The 17,661-nt window shown below is 44.6% G+C and overlaps 1 protein-coding gene across 1 annotated transcript in view; it reads right to left on the bottom strand.

The window, feature by feature from the left end:
* PRCP (prolylcarboxypeptidase) overlaps positions 1 to 17,661 on the bottom strand; it is a 74,715-nt gene that overhangs the window by 35,628 nt on the left and 21,426 nt on the right. Inside the window, exons 2-4 of the mRNA XM_073612822.1 lie at positions 16,487 to 16,627; positions 2,604 to 2,705; positions 774 to 952 (exon numbers count right to left, since the gene is read on the bottom strand). Of these exons, the coding sequence (XP_073468923.1) occupies positions 774 to 952; positions 2,604 to 2,705; positions 16,487 to 16,627 (422 nt within the window). The remainder of the gene's footprint in view (positions 1 to 773; positions 953 to 2,603; positions 2,706 to 16,486; positions 16,628 to 17,661) is intronic.

Genomic DNA, 17,661 nt, shown 5'->3' on the forward strand with positions numbered 1-17,661 from the left:
AGAACTTAACTGTATCCAACCACCACAAACTGAAAACTTAAACAGAGCTCCATCCAAGAGGGGAAGTTATTCGGAGGGGGGGGGGGGGGGATGGGAAGGTGCTCCTCTTTAATATTCAAAGCAAACCCCCCCATCCATCCATGTCTTTACTTTGAAAAAACACCCCCTAGTGTTTATAGCCACAAGCATCTTGAGTAAAGGCAGATGATTCATGCAGCATTTACTTCCTGCACTCCATATGCCCTTAGCTCAGGCATGCTGACAACCCTAAGATTTTTGGCCTAGGTCAGAAACGAAACTAGGTACTAAAATGAAGAAAATGGCAAAAAAAAAAAAAAATCTGTAGCCCACCCCAAAATCTATACTAGACCCCTTACCTTTGACGTGGTCACAAACATGCGGTCCTGGGAATTAACCTGACAGCAGTCAAGATGCACTTCATGTATAGAACTTTATTTCAATACATTTCTGAACAGATCAATTTTTTCTTCCGCAAAAATACATAGTGAAAAATAAACATCCAAAAGATTGCTGCAAAATGAATGACTTACAGCAGGAGAAGTCAGAGGTTTAGGTGGAAGCACTGGCCAAATTTGGCCATTGAGCTTGTTGGTTAACAATGAACTGCTTGAGTTTGGGTCAAAACTCAAGGTTGACCCAAACCCAAAAATCATCCCTAGTATACAAAGCTGGAAAGAAGTCAAGGGCACCAAAAGGACATTACAAAAACACATTTAACACCCCATCCCCTTTTTTTTTGGCTCCGCACTTACCCCACTATAACGTGTGGATATTTTATTCTCATCCAGGCTGCCAGCATTCCACCATAAGACCCCCCAATGGCGATCACTGGGCTGTGCTCGGCGTCTGCACTCTCTTTAATGAACCTTATAAGAACAGCAAAGTCTGCGAGAGCCTGTTCTGAGGTCAGATAATTCAGATGTATGGGGTCCTGTTAGAAGGGAAGCAGACAGTGAACAGTAAAAAGAGATTTTATCAGCGCCATTTCTTTTTTCTTAGAACATCAGTCATAGCTCTGGCTGGAAAGGATCACTAGAAACGTATTCAGGTGAACTTTTTTAGGAGAGGAATGTGGTTTGGGAATTGTTTTTCCGGGAGATAGAGACATGGCATTACTTGAATAACAGTAGTTGTCTTTGTCAAGAGTCTAGAGATATTTATCAGTCGTTTCCCAATCTGACCAGCAATGGACTTTTCCCAGGGCGTGTCATTCTTAAAAATGGTTAATAGGAAGCATTTTCAGGTCAAGCACTATACATCTCATCAGACTACTAGACTGAAGAGCACTTTTAAGACTAATGCCAGATGTAAAAGTCATGCATGTCAATAGCACACCTCCATTGTACAGAAATGTATTCAACGCATGAAAAATTTGTCATAAGCAAATGCAACATTGCTGTAGTTAGTACGGCCCCCTCTTTAAGACAGGGCCGCCATCGGGGGGGGGCGCCCATACACGTGTAGGAGGGGCCTGGGTATCCCGAGGGGCCCAGGCCCCAACCAATAAGTTGTTTCTGCTGTTTAGTAGCAAGTACAAGTCGTTGGTATGAGCCCGGGCCCTCAAACCAACAAGTTGGTAACTTACTGTATAGTAACAGCCAGGGCTTTTTTCTTCTGGCAGAACGTACCAGAACGGCATACCAGCACCTCTGCCAGAGACAGGGAGGGAGAAGCTCTCTCTGTATACTATTGCTTTAGCAGAGTGGCTGCGGAGTGAGCCGATGCAGCTCTTAGTTCCGGCTGCAGCCTGAGAGAGGGGAAGGCGAAGTGATACTATCTGCACTGCCTCTTTCTGCAGACCGGATGCTGGTTTGGGTACCATTTGTAGCTCAGCCATGCGGAAGAGCTGAGCTGTGTGTAGACAGCCTGACTGCTCACTATGGACTTGAGACAAGTTATTGATCATCACATTTTTGGTAAATTGATTCACAATGTCAATGTTGCTGGAAGTGGGCCTGTGTTGTGACTGTCTGTGTTGGATTGGGCTGTCTCTTTGCTGACTATATGGGGCTGTTGGATTCGGTCGGACGACCAGTGGGCGGGCCCTGGGGAATGTTGGTGGTCAGGCCCAGGTCTAAAGCTGTGTAAGGGGCCCTAAAATCTCTGATGGCTGCCCAGCGTCAAGGCAAAGATGACAACATACCAAAAGAAACGTTATACACACATAAGGCAAGCCAATGGAAAGCAGACCCACCAAGTACCCATACAAGTATAAGGGATTACAAATTGGGTTAATCCACATTGGATCAGAATTTAAAAAAAAAATAAAATTTGGCTTGATCATTTCTATGGGTTTCAGAAAGCAATACTGTATCTAACCAAGGACACTTTACAGGGTATCCTCCACCTTAATATAACAGAGGAAGCCATTGCCTATGTTGAAACATTTTGGCTATAAGCCAACTGGGGCCAATGTTTAAATACTAGGGTAAAAAAAGTGGAGCCATTACTCCTCCCATCCTAGATCACTCCTTTCTTTAGAAAGATGTACCCTCATTGCTATAGCCAACAGCACTGCTTTTACTCTCGTTTTTTTAGAATAGTTACAATCCCCAAATCTAAAAAACCTGAAGAATACTTACATTAAAGGACAGGTTACCATAAGGCATGGATTCCCCATAGTAGCGGTGTTCAGCAAATACCAGCATGGCACCAAACTCCTTCGCCTTGTCCCACATGAAGCCCTAGAGAGGAAGAGAAAAAAAAAAACAAACCCAGATTTGATATAGTATATCAATTATAATGTTTAAAATTACCTGAACAGATGAGACTGAACTGAGCACGGTGGGCCTTCTCTACTTTAGTCCATATTTAGATATGCAATGACGGGGCGGGTTGCTTAGAACCTTTGAATTTTTATGTTCATTGAGCTGCAGAGTGCCCACTTTAATGTCACCTTATAATACTGGGAGGACCAAAATCCACAAGGCAATTCCTAATTTTACAAGACAGTGAAGTACTAGTACTATACAGAATACTAAAAGACACTGTCACCTTGCTGGTGCCCTCCCTCGTTGCTCCTTGCTCCCATGCAGCTGTGCTAAATGAATGACTGGCAAAATGGGGGAGCGGTGACATCACTTCCATGGCAATGTGACAGTGCTTGGGCCTAGCAAAATGGCTGCCCTGGAAAGGTCGGGTATAAAAGCCAGCTATAGAGGAGGAAGGAGAGTTCGAAGGATAAAGACACATTGGCAATTAAGTCACTGGCACCTTGCTCAACAGGGTTATTTTTATTTTTTGAAAAAGGAAGACACCATAAATACCACCCAACATCCCTTCCTGGGACCCACTAGAGCCCACTTCCTACCCTGGTCGCCTGCAGAGAGCACTGGTAAGGAAGATTATAGGTGAAAGAGGCAGTCACTGTCCCTTTGCCCAGCATGGAACCTACTTACAGCCAAAACCAGCCTTTTAAACAGATCTATATCTTTTTTTGGTCTCAAGGAACCCCGTTCTAACAATTACTGTACCTACACCTCACGCACATTAGCATGATGGTCAGTGGGAAGAATCCCCTTCCTTTACAGATGGTTAAAAAGACTACTGTGTCAGTGGGAACTTGTCTGGAGGCAGAAATTGCTCCTTGCAAAGAACCCCTAGCAACCTTTAGAGCAAAGTTTCTCAACCAGAGTTCCAGGAAACCCTAGGGTTCTTCCAGAGGTTGCTATGGTTTCCTTGTGCAATTCCTGCCTCTCAGATAAGTCCCCACTGACACCATTGATCTTTTTAGCTATCTGCAAGGGGGCAATTCTTCCCAATGACCACAAGTGCAAGGAGCATTCTTCCCATTGAATACAACACTAAATGTATCAGGAGTCGTATATAGTATTTTTTTCAGGGGTTCCCCAAGCCTGGAAAAGTTCTCAGGGGTTCCTCTGTGCTGGAAAAGGTGGGGAAAGGCTGCTCCAGATGGTTCCATGGAACACTGGTTGAGAATGGTTGTTCCAAAAAGTGCTGATACAAGGTGTAGCACCTTCTACCTGGATAGGTAGGTGCTAGTGTAGGTTTTTGAGTAAGCTGCCAGTGCAGGTAAATTTTAGGCAGGCCTATGCTGTGAGCTAGGCCTGTTTGTTTTTGTTCTGGGGGCAGGGGAGTGGTTTAGTATAGCAGTAGGTGATTGACATGTGCTTCAGCTCTTGGGTGCCTCCTCTTTTTCCAGGGAGAAGGTTCTGGAAAAGGGGCAGGGCAGAGAGCTGGAGTGACATGGGGTGCATGTGGGAGCCTTGACCAATCCCCAACTAGGATTGGCATGGGGCAGGCCTCCTACATATACCCTTGGTCATCCTACTGGTGGGGAGGAGTTGTCGACTGGGTAAACTGGATGATGGAGTGTTACTGTCGTGTACCTCAGGCGGGGGAGCCTCTCTTTACAAGGTCATGGAGAGGTGTCCATGAGACAGACTCTCCAGAGACAGTTGGTCAGCACGTCCGGAGTAAAGTCAATCAGGAGGGATCCAGGCCAGGTGTCAGTGAGTGGAAAGCTCTGGAAAAGACATGCCAGGGGAGCTGGATGTAGAGCCAGAGGGAGTTTTGTGTCAAGTCGCTGCAACCAGGCAAAAGGACTTGCTGGGATCAGTAGTCCTTCACTTTTATTCTTCTGAACTAACTCAGTTGCTACCACGGGGGGGCGGTACTGCAGACCCCTGCCTACAAAAGGCCAACAAACAAAGGAATACCTGGGACTTATTCAGAGTGAGGCCTAGTAATAGCGTGACATGAGACTAAAGTTGGACAGTGAAGGAAGTGTGCCGAGGAGAGGACTGTCAAGTTTAGAGTCAACCATCTTTTGTTCGCTGAAGTATACGCGCAGTTACTTTTACTCTGCTGAGAAGTGAGACGCAGCTACTTTTATTCTGCCAAGTATTATTCATCCTATGGGCAACCCATGTTCCTTTTCCCCAACCAAGTTCAATCCTAAGGTTGCTACCTTTTCTTCAAGTCAAACCCAAACCCTTTAGGAGGCACACAGCAATTTTTTTTCTTACTTGTCAAGTTTGTTTATTGAATTTTAACAATTAGTATACATAAGTACATATGGTGGCAGCAAAAGAAAAGATCACATAAAATTGTAATAATAATAATAATAATAATAATAATAATAAAAATAATAATGAGTTATAGTTCCAACATAAACTACTTTTAGTTAAACTAAACCAATTTTAGCATGGATCTAACTACTCAAAAAGAGGACATCATACATTGTATAAGAAAGGATAAAAACAACTTAGACCAGGTTAATATAAGATGACCTCAGGAGGAAGAAAAATAAAATTTAAGTCATTTTTTTTTTTTTTTTTTAGTATAAAGCTATACATGCATTTTGCTATTAAATAACATTTCTAATCAAATAAAGTTAAAAACAAGAGTCCCCCTTTACATCTCAATCCGCAGAGTTCCCTCTCACTGTAAGGGGGACTCTGCAGACTCTGATTTAAGGGAGACCACTGGGGATGAAAATCAGGGTTCCCAGAGCATCCCTTATGTTTAAAGGGGGGACACTGAGAACTCTGATGTATGGAGAGGACTCTGATATAAGGGGGAAAACTGTGGCCTCTGGTGTAAAGGGGAACTCTGATAACCCTGATTTACCTTGGCGTACTCAGACAGGAGAGAGAAGGGGGGGGGGGGGGAAATCACAGACAGGGATGGATGGTGAACTCACTCACACCTTGGAAGTCAGCACCTCTCATCCAGAAGTTTCCTAAGCTTGCTGGACTTCAAATTTCTGGCTCCCATGTTCCTTTTCTGAGTCACAGTGCTGGGGATTGGATTGGAGTGTGGGCAGACACAGAGGGGTGAGAGGAAGAGGTGCAAATTGAGCCCTCTCTCGTCTGTGTGTGTTTGGGGGGGGGGGGGGGGGGGGAATTGTTAGTGCTGGCTTTGAGCACTGTGAAAGTAACAGACACCCTCGGCTTCTGCCAGCAACTCTGCTGGGAAGCCATAGTCCAGTCATATTTCCGGGTTTCAGGCAGTCTGGTTCCAAACCCGAACTGTCCGGGTGAAGCCCAGACAGGTGGCAACCCTATTCAATCCCCTAAATAAAAGCAAGCGACTGTTCATCAACTGAGGAAGTGTGTCTAATGGATGTCTGACCAGCAGGGTGAAATGTGTGGATGCTGCAACATGTAGCAACCCCACCGCTACAATTTAAGGATCGTTCTATAAAGAGGTTAGGGGGGGGATAGAGTAGAGCCAGAGAAGTCATAAAGCAGGGGGGGGGGGGGTCTTCAAACCACGGCCCGCACCTGGCCCGCCACCGCTGAATGTCCACCCTGAAGTTAACTTTTTCATTAAAACACCAGGTGATTGGTTGCCAGGCGATCCTAGCAACCAAATCACCAGCCTGTTGTGAAAAAGTTAACTTCAGCAATTCCCGCCCCCATCCAGCCGATCTCTGCACCTGTGTAAGATAGGAGAGTTCTACCTACAGTGTGTGTTTGTGGGGTGGGACACTGCAATGAGGGGGGGGGGGCCCTATTAGGGACAGGGACCCCATCTCCGGACCATGCTGGCTGGCACCAGCCACCCTTGGGTGCCAGGATAGGGGGGGGGGGGCAGTATTAGTGAAGGCATCTTAAAAGTGAGTTAAACCTGTACTGTTATCTTTATTTATTAGCAGCTGAATGCGGCCCGCCATGCATTCACATACATTGAATCTGGCCCCTAAGTGGAAAAAGGTTGCTGACCCCTGCTCTATTGGATGAGATCTGGTGACTGTGGAGGACATTGGAGTACAGGGACCTCATTGTCCAGTGGTGAGATGATTGGAGCTTTGTGACACGGTGCATTATCCTGCTGGGAGGAGACATCAGAAGATGAGTACACTGTAGTCATAAAGGGAAGACATGGTCACCAACAATACCCAGGTAGGCTGTGACATTTAAAACAATGCTCAATTGGTACTAAAGAGCCCAAAGTGTGCCAAGAATATATCCCCCACACCATTAGACCACCACCACCAGCCTGAACCGTTGATACAAGGCAGGATGGATCCATACTTTCATGCAGTTTATGCCAAATTCTGACCCTACCATCTGAATGTCGCAGCTGAAAACGAGACTCATCAGACCAGGCAACGTTTTCCAATCTTCTATTGTCCAATTTTGGTGAGCCTGTGCAAACCTTGCCTCAGTTTTCTGTTCTTAGCTGACAGGAGTGGCACCCGGTGTGGTCTTCTGTTGCTGTAGCCCATCTGCTTCAAAGTTTGAGGTGTTGTGCCTTCAGAGATGGTATTCTGCATACCTTTATTGTACCAAGGTATGGCCGGTGAGTATTATTTGCATTAGTTCTGTCCTGTTTCACCAATGTAACGTCTTTCTGTAAGTGTACCAGTATGGCTACAGTGTCCTTACACAAATTCTACAAAGACGTGGCACTCCAAATGAGATCTTTAATTGCAGTTCTATATCCCGGAAATAGCCAAGTACTATGGGAGACGGGACTTTGTGTAAACTACATAAAATGATTCAAACACACTGGGGGAATTTCTGTTAAATGGTTTCATTATTCATTTGTGGTTAATCCGACAGCACACAGAATGGCGCACCCACCCGGTTTAAAATGTAGGTCACTTCCTTGTCCCATGTAGTTCTAGGGGATCTTTCTTTCAAATAACAGTTTTTATTAAACATATACATAGAAAAGTACAAAAGACAATGAGGCTGTAATACCCTGGTTACAACTGGCCAGTGGCCTTGCTGATAAGTATTAAGCATCAAAAGAAGAGCAGCCAAGTATAGTAGCCTCATATTAAATTCCAGGTAACACTTAGTGGTCAACAAGCAGGTCTCAGTTTTGACCTGGACATAGTCTAAGGAGAAGAGGAGGGAAAAAAAAAAGAACATAAAAAGGAAAGAAGAAAAGAGGGGTAGGGTAGTGGAGAGGAAGGGGAGGCTCTACCATCGGCTCAGGGCGGGTCTTCACGTCTATGCCACTCTTCCCAGACCTTATCATGTGCCTCCAATCTATCTTGTAGTCTAGCTGTCATTTTTTCCCCATCAGCTCTATATCTTTTATTCTGGTGTATAGGTCTGTTTGAGTGGGAGGGTCTCGTCTTTTCCAGTGCAGGGCAATTATACATATCCTGACACTCCAGGAAACTGCTTCGACATGTCCTGGAGTGTCGGGATATTTGTAGCCCAGACACTCCAAGAAGAAACAACCTCGGATCCATGGGTACCTGCACGCCCAACAGACGGTTCAATAGTAGTTGCGTCTCGGTCCAGAAGGGGACTATTTTAGGACATGTCCAATAGATATGGTATAAGGTCCTTATGTCTCTCATACACCTCCAACATCCATCCGAGCTAGTGGGGTAAATAGCGCGGAGGACATCTGGCGTCAAGTACCAAAAAAAAGGAATTTTATAAGCGTTCTCCTTATAGAGAGTGTACAAAGGGAACTCTTAGCTGCCTGAGACCAGATTGTCCGCCAGGTAGTTTCTGGAATTTCCTCCCCCAATGCTCTCCCATCGGAGCATATATGCATGTTTACCCTGGGTTGTGAAGCAATGAAAATTTAGTACCCGGTAAGGCTCGATTCACACCTATGCATGTTGCTTTTGAGCGTTTTTGGAGGTTTTTTTTTCATGCTTGGCACGTTTTTGAGCAGCGTTTTTGTAGCGTTTTTGCGGCGTTTTTGCCGCGAATTTGCGTTTTGCGTTTTTTTTCATTTTTTTTTACAGTCTTAAAAAAAAATTACAAAAAAAAAAAAAAAAAAAAAAAAAAAAAAAGGCAAAAACGCACCAAAAATGCTGCAAAAACGCTGCAAAAACGGTGCACTTGCGTTTTTGATGCTTGTCCATTGAAATCCATTACATGCAAAACGCTGCTTTTTGCATGAAAAAAAGTCCCCGACCCTTTCCAAAAACGCAGAGATACAAAAAAGCATTGATGTGAACATGTTCCATAGGAACCCATGTTAAAAAATTCCCATGCATTTCTGCAAAATGCAAAATGCATCAAAAAACGCGCTAGTGTGAATGGAGCCTAAATGTCTGAGATTAACCCTCGTCTTGCCGCACCTTCCAATATCAAACACTCAAATGGAGTAGGAGCCGAGAATTGTAAGTTCGGAGCAAATGATTGAGCATAATGTCTAATCTGCAGGTACCCATAGAATCCAAATTTTTTTTGAAGATCTGTAAATGATAGCAATCTACGCGTACAGGGATGTACCAGGTGACCATAGTGGAATAAGTTCCTCGTCGCCCACGGGAAAGACATCTGATGTGTAAGGCCTGCAGACATTCTGGGATTATATAGAAAAGACATGAGGAGTGACCCCTCAACATAGCTTATGAACTCAAGAGAGTTTACGCCAGAGTGATCTGAGGTGGAGCATGGGACCCAAAAGCTGGGCTGAGTCCACCTCCACCATTGCATTCCAGAGCATACTATTTGGGTGGGCGGGTGCTAGGGGTGCGCATCTTCATTGGCCACACGATTCTATTACGATTATCAGGTCCACGATTCACGATGCATCACGATTACTGCGCGCGGTTTTCATCCAAAAAAATTAAGTAGTCAGAAGAACTCCATTTTTTAAATTTTATCTGTTCTTAAAAAAAAGACAACACTCCTTGCATGTAGCAAAGTGTAAACAGTGCAGACAACTTAAAGAGGAGCTCCAGACTGCCCCCAAATGACTACAGAAGATGGTCAGAGACTGCAGACATGATACAGGAGATGATCAGAGACTGCAGACATGGTACAGGAGATGATCAGAGACTGCAGAAATAGTACAGGACATGGTCAGAGACTGCAGACATGGTACAGGACATGATCAGAGACTGCAGAAATAGTACAGGAGATGATCAGAGACTGCAGAAATAGTACAGGACATGGTCAGAGACTGCAGAAATAGTACAGGACATGGTCAGAGACTGCAGAAATAGTACAGGACATGGTCAGAGACTGCAGAAATAGTACAGGACATGGTCAGAGACTGCAGAAATAGTACAGGACATGGTCAGAGACTGCAGACATGGTACAGGAGATTGTCAGAGACTGCAGACCTGCTGGACATGGTAAGGGAGGTGCCAGACTGTCCTATCCAAGATGAATAATACCCCGCCCCCCTCACCACTAACCTGTCCCCATATAATACGATTACCATAGCGCTCCCCTGCCCAGTGTCACCACAGACCAATTCCCATCCTTCTTCCCCCACCTCTACACAGTGAACATGCAAATAGGGCAATAAATCAAAAAATTGTGTGCAGAGCTTTGCGGTGATAATAAATGCACAAAAAAGTCTTACTTATTCAAAGTAATTCCAGTGCTGAGTGTTCTCTGCTGTGTTCAAAGCATTCACCAGAAATCAGGAATGGCACAGCAGAGAACACTCAGCACTGGAATTACTTTGAATAAGTAAGACTTTTTTGTGCATTTATTATCACCACAAAGCTCTGCACACAATTTTTTGATTTATTGCCCTATTTGCATGTTCACTGTGTAGAGGTGGGGGAAGAGCAGAGGTGTCCTCCATGCGGCCCCCTTACCTGGCTTGACATGCCGCGGCTCCACTCTCCTCCTCGGAGCTCCGTGCTCCACAAGCTGGCCACCGCCACTCTTAGCAGCAGCAGCTCCATGTCCCCGCGAACATGCATACAGCGTCGCTCCTCGCAGGGCAGCAGGGGGATGACGCAAGTCAGAGGCAGCATGAAGGAAAAGCCGGCGCGGCTTACTTCCGCGGCTCTTCGGCGGCTTTCGGCTCCCTTCGGTCGCGGAGGCGGGGCATAACGCGGCGCGAGGATGACGTCATCCTCAATCGATGCCTTAAAGCTATAGCATCGATGCCGCATCGTGGAAGGTCGGATGCCGATGCATCGATTCGGCGATTGATTTCAGCAGCCCTAGCGGGTGCCATCCATATTTTTTCAATTTCTGTCCATCTGTTGTAAGAACGTTGGGGAAACCAGGAGGCCAGGGCCCGCAATTGAGTAGCTTGGTAGTATTTATGTAGGTTTGGAAATGACAACCCGCCCTCCGAACGCGCCACTGTGAGGACCGAGTGTGATATTCTATGCCTTTTATAATTCCAAACAAACATTAAATCTGCCTGAAGTTTCTGCAATTACGCATGTGGTATTGGGATGGGAAGTGTTTGGAAGAGATAAAAAGGAGCTTGGCCAGGATGGTCATTTTAACAGAGGCCACCCTCCCCAGAAGGGAGATATGGTGGACCTTCCATTTTTGCAGGAGATCTCTTATAGATCTGAAGAGGGGGAGGGTAATTGGCTCGATATAGGGTAGAGTAAGAGGGGGGGTAATCTGTACTCCTAAATATTTCAGGGATGTTGCCTTCCAGTGGTATGGAAAGCATTGCTGTAGATGCTGGGTCTCAGATGTTGGGATGTTAATAGGTAACGCTTCAGATTTAGCTGCGTTTATTTTATAGCCCGAGAGAGATCGATAAAAGGTCGAGTTCAGCATGCAGGTTAGGGAGAGAGAACCTAGGCTGGGTCAGGGCGAGTATAATATCATCTGCAAACAGTGCTAGCTTGAATTCCCTTCCCCTCACCGAGATCCCATGTATATTTGGGTTTCTTCGAATGGACGCCGCCAGAGGCTCAACACACAGCGCAAACAATAGCGGAGAGAGCGGACACCCCTGGCGGGTCCCATTCGCGATCGGGAATGCAGGCGACAGGGTAAAAAAGGGGTCTTAACTTGAGATGTGGGATTAGTGTATAGGTGTCTAATGGCCTGCAGAAAAGGGCCCCGAAATCCCATGCAGTTCAACGTGGCGAACAGGAAAGGCCAACCAAGGCGGTCAAAGGCCTTTTCTGCATCCAGTCCGAGAACTAACGCTTCCAGCTTGTCCCTGTTCGCCACGTCTATAAGGTCAATAATCCGTCTCGTGTTATCCCCCGCCTGACACAGGGGGACAAAGCCCACCTGATCCTTGTGTATTAAAGAGGGGAGTATCAGGTTCAATCGCATCGAAAGGAGCTTAGTAAAAATTTTCAAATCAGAGTTTAGGAGCGCGATTGGCCTGTAACTGGCACATAGTGAAGGATCTTTGTCAGGTTTGGGGATCAACGTGAGGAATGACCTCTGCAGGGGATCTTTCTTAATTGTAACTCTTCACACAGAAGAGTCCGGAAAATGCAGCAGTAGATGAAAGTGTCAGTATCTTTGATGCCGTGTACACACGAGTGGACTTTACGACGGACTTTCCGAATGAACGGACTTGCCTACACACGATCAACCAAAGTCCGACGGATTCGTACGTGATGATGTACGACCGGACTAAAACAAGGAAGTTTATAGCCAGTAGCCAATAGCTGCCCTAGCATCGTTTTTTGTCCGTCGGACTAGCATACAGACAAGCGGACTTTGAGTCGACGAAAAGATTTGAAACATGTTTCATTTCTAGGTCCATCAAACTTTTTTTTTTTTTTCCCCAAAAAAAAGTCCGCTGGAGCCCACACACGATCGAATTGTCCGACGGACTCCGGTCCGCCGAACCAAGTATGCCATAAAGTCCGGTCGCGTGTACGCGGCATTAGAGTTCATTTTCAGTGAACAAACCATGCATTTGAACACAACATTAAAGATCTCGAAAGCGAGTTTCCTCTGTAGCTTTGCACTACTGTGCAAAAGTTTTAGGCAGGCGTGGTGTAAAGTAAGACTACTATCAAAAATACATTATATTATATTATCTCAAAGTGAGCAAACAGAAGAAAAAAAAAAAAAAAAAAAAAAAAAAAAAAAAACAGGGCTGTTTTTTCCACTGGGCACGCTAGGCAGTTGCCCGGGGGCCCCACTTGTCTGCAGGGCCCCATCCAGGGCCGATCCTCAGTGCTGCAATCTGCTGATTAAGTTGACTGACTGCACTGGTTGCTCACTTGCTAGAATCGCCGGCCACCCAGCGTCTAGCTAGCAACCAGTGATGTCAGTCAGAGGCCGCCCCAGCATTCATAGCGCGCCGCGGCCGCCCCGGCTGCTAGTGAACAAACTCCGTCCACCTCTGCCATGTTCTTCAGACAGCGTGGATAGGGAGCGGAGCGGAAAGATGGCCCTTGATAGCTGGCGCTGCCTTGCTGCTGTGAGTGACGCACTGTACTGCACCAGGCCAGCAGCCTCAAGTAAGTCAAACACTGTCTACTTAAGTACGTTCAAGTTGTGCATCACACACAGCCACTGTCTGTGCCCCTTTAAAAGCTGCCACTGTGCCCATCAAAACGCAGCCACCGTGCCCATCAAACGCGTGTTATATTGTCCAAACGTTGTGTTAATGTTTGAACACCGATTTTGTTGGAAATACCAATAAATATAGCTTTTTTGATAATTTGCATTTTTATTCTCGTGCGCGATTGTGTAGACAGGGCCCCAGTGCACTGTATTGCCCGGGGGCCTATAATGCTCTTAAGATGGCCCTGGCCAGCAACAATTCCTCTAGGTAGACTTGCACACAGTTTTTGAAGGATCTCAGCAGATAGGTTGTTCCAAACTTCTTGGAGAACTAACCACAGATCTTCTGTGGATGTAGGCTGCCTCAAACCCCATCTCTTCATGCAATCCCAGACAGGCTCCATGATGTTGAGATCAAGGTTCTGTAGGGGCCCAAACCATCACTTTCAGGAAATCTTGCTCTGCTTTACGCTGAAGATAGTTCTTAATGACATTGGCTGCATGTTTGGGGCCGTTGTCCCGCTGCTGAATCAATTTGTGGCCCATTACACTCCTCCCTGATAGTATGGTGGAAAAGTATCTGCCTGTATTTCTCAACATTGAGGACACCACTGATTGGGCAACGTTGAGGACCATAGATGCAGTGGCTGGCCAAGGAAACCTAATGCAGCAGATGAAAGACACATTGTTACCTCCCTTCAACATTGGAAGATATCCAGCAGTGCCATCAGCACAGAACTGCCAGAAATCAATGGGACCGGGGCTTTTTTTCAGCGGGAACGCAGGTCCGGCACCTCCAGCACTGAATGTATGTAATATCATGGGGTGTGGGGTGTGCTGGAGGGTCTATTGATGTTGGCTGCTGGGGGATCTATGGTCACTGATGGGGGATCTGATTTTGTGTGAGGGTCTATTGTTGCTGATGGGTTTTCGTTATTTGAACATTTCCAAGTTAACAAATTTGTTGTATTTAGTCAAAAAACGAATTAGAAACGAAACAAAAATTGCACATGTCTAGACACTAGGATTTCCACAAAATGGCCAGCTATGGAAGCCATTGTCCCTCATGTTTCATTAGAGTGGATGTAAAGCCTGGATAACACCGGGGAACGGTTATAACCCAGATGAAGTTATTTTTTGCAGTATGTGTGCTGCTGGGGAGATTTCCTTACATGTCCTGTCCTGAATACACAACAGGAAACCTGAGGTAATCTCACCAAAGTGTACAAAATCTTAAGCCTCGTACACACGGTACAATTGTTAGCCAACTGAGTGTCTTTTTGTCAAAAGGGCCTGTGCCAGGATCTTAGTTTGCATACTAATGGTGCCACAAACACGAACGTAGTGACGTACTACGAGGAATTTCAGCTCTTGAGCGCCACCCTTTGGGCCCCTTCTGCTAAATTTGTGTTTGGTGAGCATTGATTCCAAGCATGCGTGTTTGTACTTTCGACTTTTGTGTGTACTTACCATATGAAAAACTGACGTCAAACCGCTGTCCGCCGAAAATTTACTAGGCTGTCATCCAACATTTGTTGGCCGAAAGTTGGACAACAATTTGTTAAAAAGGAGCGTATTAACGGTAAGATTTTAGGACAACAGTCTGTCAACAGACAATCCCCTGCCAACAATTGTACTGTGTATACGAGGCTTTATAGAGTTGTCAGAGGAACAGGTGTCCTCATTGGAGAACCTTGCCTTACCCATGGCTCTGGTAAGGCAAGGTTTGTGATCATTTTCTGTCTTGGTGACAATGATCCCCAGATCATATAGAGAGGGCGAATTTCTCCAGTGGGGACACAAACTGCTATAGAATCTGGACCCATCCTTACTTTGCTTTACAAATGCTTTTATAATAAGAAGCTTCAAGTGATTTTAAAGGCAAAAGGTTTTTTTTTTTTTTTTTTTTTTCTTCCCCCCCTCACCTCAATTCATTCTTTGCATCAAGTTAAAAAAAAAAAAAAAACAAAAAAAACAAAATAACCCAACACTTCCAATGCCTCTCTCAATCGAGCGCTGTCCCATGTGCAGCAGTGGTGCTTCTTGTGAGGAGGGAGCAGGGGGTGTGGCCAAGCCATGCTGTGTGTGTGTGTGTGTGTGTGTGTCTATGGACATACACAGCCCAGGAGAGTGCCCACTTTTTTCTTTTTACATTAAAATAAAAAGAAAGGGAGTCCTTAAAGTGATGGCTTGACCCCCACAGAGCCCCGATCTCAAAATCATTCAAAAAAGTCGGTCTGGGATTACATGAAGAGACAGAAGGATTAGAGGCAGCCAACATCCACAGAAGATCTGTGCTTAGTTCTCCAAGATCTCTGGATTATCATCATCATCATCATCATCATCTCTCTCAATCCAGTGCTGTCCCATTTCTGCATTCACATTATGACGTCACGTCTGGCAAAAGTAAGCAAAGCCGAGAACTCGGCTGAAAAGAAAGAGATCGTTCTTTTTTTTCCTGTCTTTCCAGCCTGGAGAGATGTGGGGTCTTATAGACCCCACAAGATGATGATAGAGATAGAGATAATGATAGAAAGATAGAGATATTTTATTTTTAAATGAAATTGTAAAAAATAAAATGTTTAAAGCACCCCGTCCCCGTGTGCTCGCGCACAGAAGCGAACGCATACGTAAATCGTGCCCACATATGTAAACAGCGTTCAAATCACACGTGAGGTATCGCTGCGTGCGTTAGAGCAACAATTCTAGCACTAGACCTCCTCTAACTCTAAACAGATAACCTGCAAAAAAAGAAAAAAAAAAAAAAAAAAAAAAAAAGCGTCGCCAATGTAGATTTATAAGTACCTAATATTTGGCACCATTCCACAAGTGTGCTCAATTTTAAAGCGTGACATGTTGGGCATTTACTTGGTGCAGCACCAAACTTTCACATTATACAAAAGAAAAATAAATAAATATTGGGCTAACTTCACTGTTATTTTTTTAATTCATTAAAAACTTTTTTTGCGAGAAAAAAAAAAAAAAAAAAAAAACACACACGTTTGAAAAATTGTTGCACAAATACCATGTGACAAATAGTTGCACCAACTGCCATTTTATTCCCTAGGGTCTCTGCTAAAAAAACAAAAAAAAACAAAAAAAAAAAAAAAAAAAAACACACCACACACACAATGTTTGGGGGTTCTGAGTAATTTTCTAGAAAAAGAAATAAGGAAAAAGATATTTACATGTAGTAGAGGAGTGCCAGAATAGGCAAGGTATGGAAGTGGTTAAGACTGGTACTCCCTTACAAATTTTTGTTGGAGATAAAAAAAAAAAAAAAAAAAAAAAATGGAAGCCAATACACCTGGATATGTACTTACGGTGTTATTGCTGAACAAGGTGATATCGCCCTCATTGCCAGTATAGAAGAGGATGGGGCCCCCAGGCTTCTTCCAGTGGGTTTCAGACACCAGGTACCGCTGTTTAAATGTGGCATCCTCTGCAAATCCAAAGTGGTCGATCTATAAATAGAAACCAATAAAAAGCATTGAAGCCATGCAGTAATTGTATGAAGGCACCACTCAACCCAGGTCTAAAAGCATTGGAAAAAAAAAAAAAAATCTACCCTTTGTCTTAAACTCCTCTGCAAAATAGCAGTGAACTTTCTGGAGGGACTTTGATCTCGCAATCCTGTATGCCAGCAGAGAGAGCCATTTGTTTTTTGCAAGGATTTATAAAAAAGGGTCAACAATGTACATTTACATCAGTCCCCACCCTCAAGGAGCTTACAATCAAAAAAAGTCACGCACACCAATTTAGGATAGACGCCATTAACCTACTAGCCTGCTTGGCTGAAGTTAGGCTTTAAAGCGTATCTAAACCCAAAAACAAAATAAATAGGATTTATATAGTACTAACAGTTTACGCAGCGCTTTACAAAAGGCCAGACAGTACAGAGGGCCCTGATCGTTAGAGCCTACAATCGCAGCTTACCAGTTTTGTTTTGTTTTTTTTTTAAATCAGATTTTTTTTTTTTTTTTTTTGAAAAAACGAAGAAAAAAAAAGAAAAAAAAAAAACCCTCTTCCATTAAACAAAAAAAAAAAAAAAAAAACCCACACATCAAATAGTATTGCATAGGACATATTTAGACGTACAGCCAGCCGGCTTTATTTCTTCTACATCAATATGTTATATGAAATTACAATCCATATAAAAATAAGAAGGCAAAGCATTTATCTGTGTGTCATTTTGTAGGTTGCTTTTCATGAATCATGAATGACTGGGCATTATATGACGTCAAGCACGATAACATGCGGGGGCGCGCATCGCGGCGATCGGTGGAGCGGTGTGTCAGTCTGACACACCGCTCCACCGATCTTGGTAAAGAGCCTCCGGCGGAGGCTCTTTACCACATGATCAGCCGTGTCCAATCACGGCTGATCACGATGTCAATAGGAAGAGCCGTTGATCGGCTTTTCCTCACTCGCATCTGTCAGACGCGAGTAGAGGAGAGCCGATCAGCGACTCTCCTGACAGGGGGGGTCTGCATTGATT

Source organism: Aquarana catesbeiana, linkage group LG02 (assembly GCF_042186555.1).
Source record: "Aquarana catesbeiana isolate 2022-GZ linkage group LG02, ASM4218655v1, whole genome shotgun sequence".
NCBI lineage: Eukaryota > Metazoa > Chordata > Amphibia > Anura > Ranidae > Aquarana > Aquarana catesbeiana.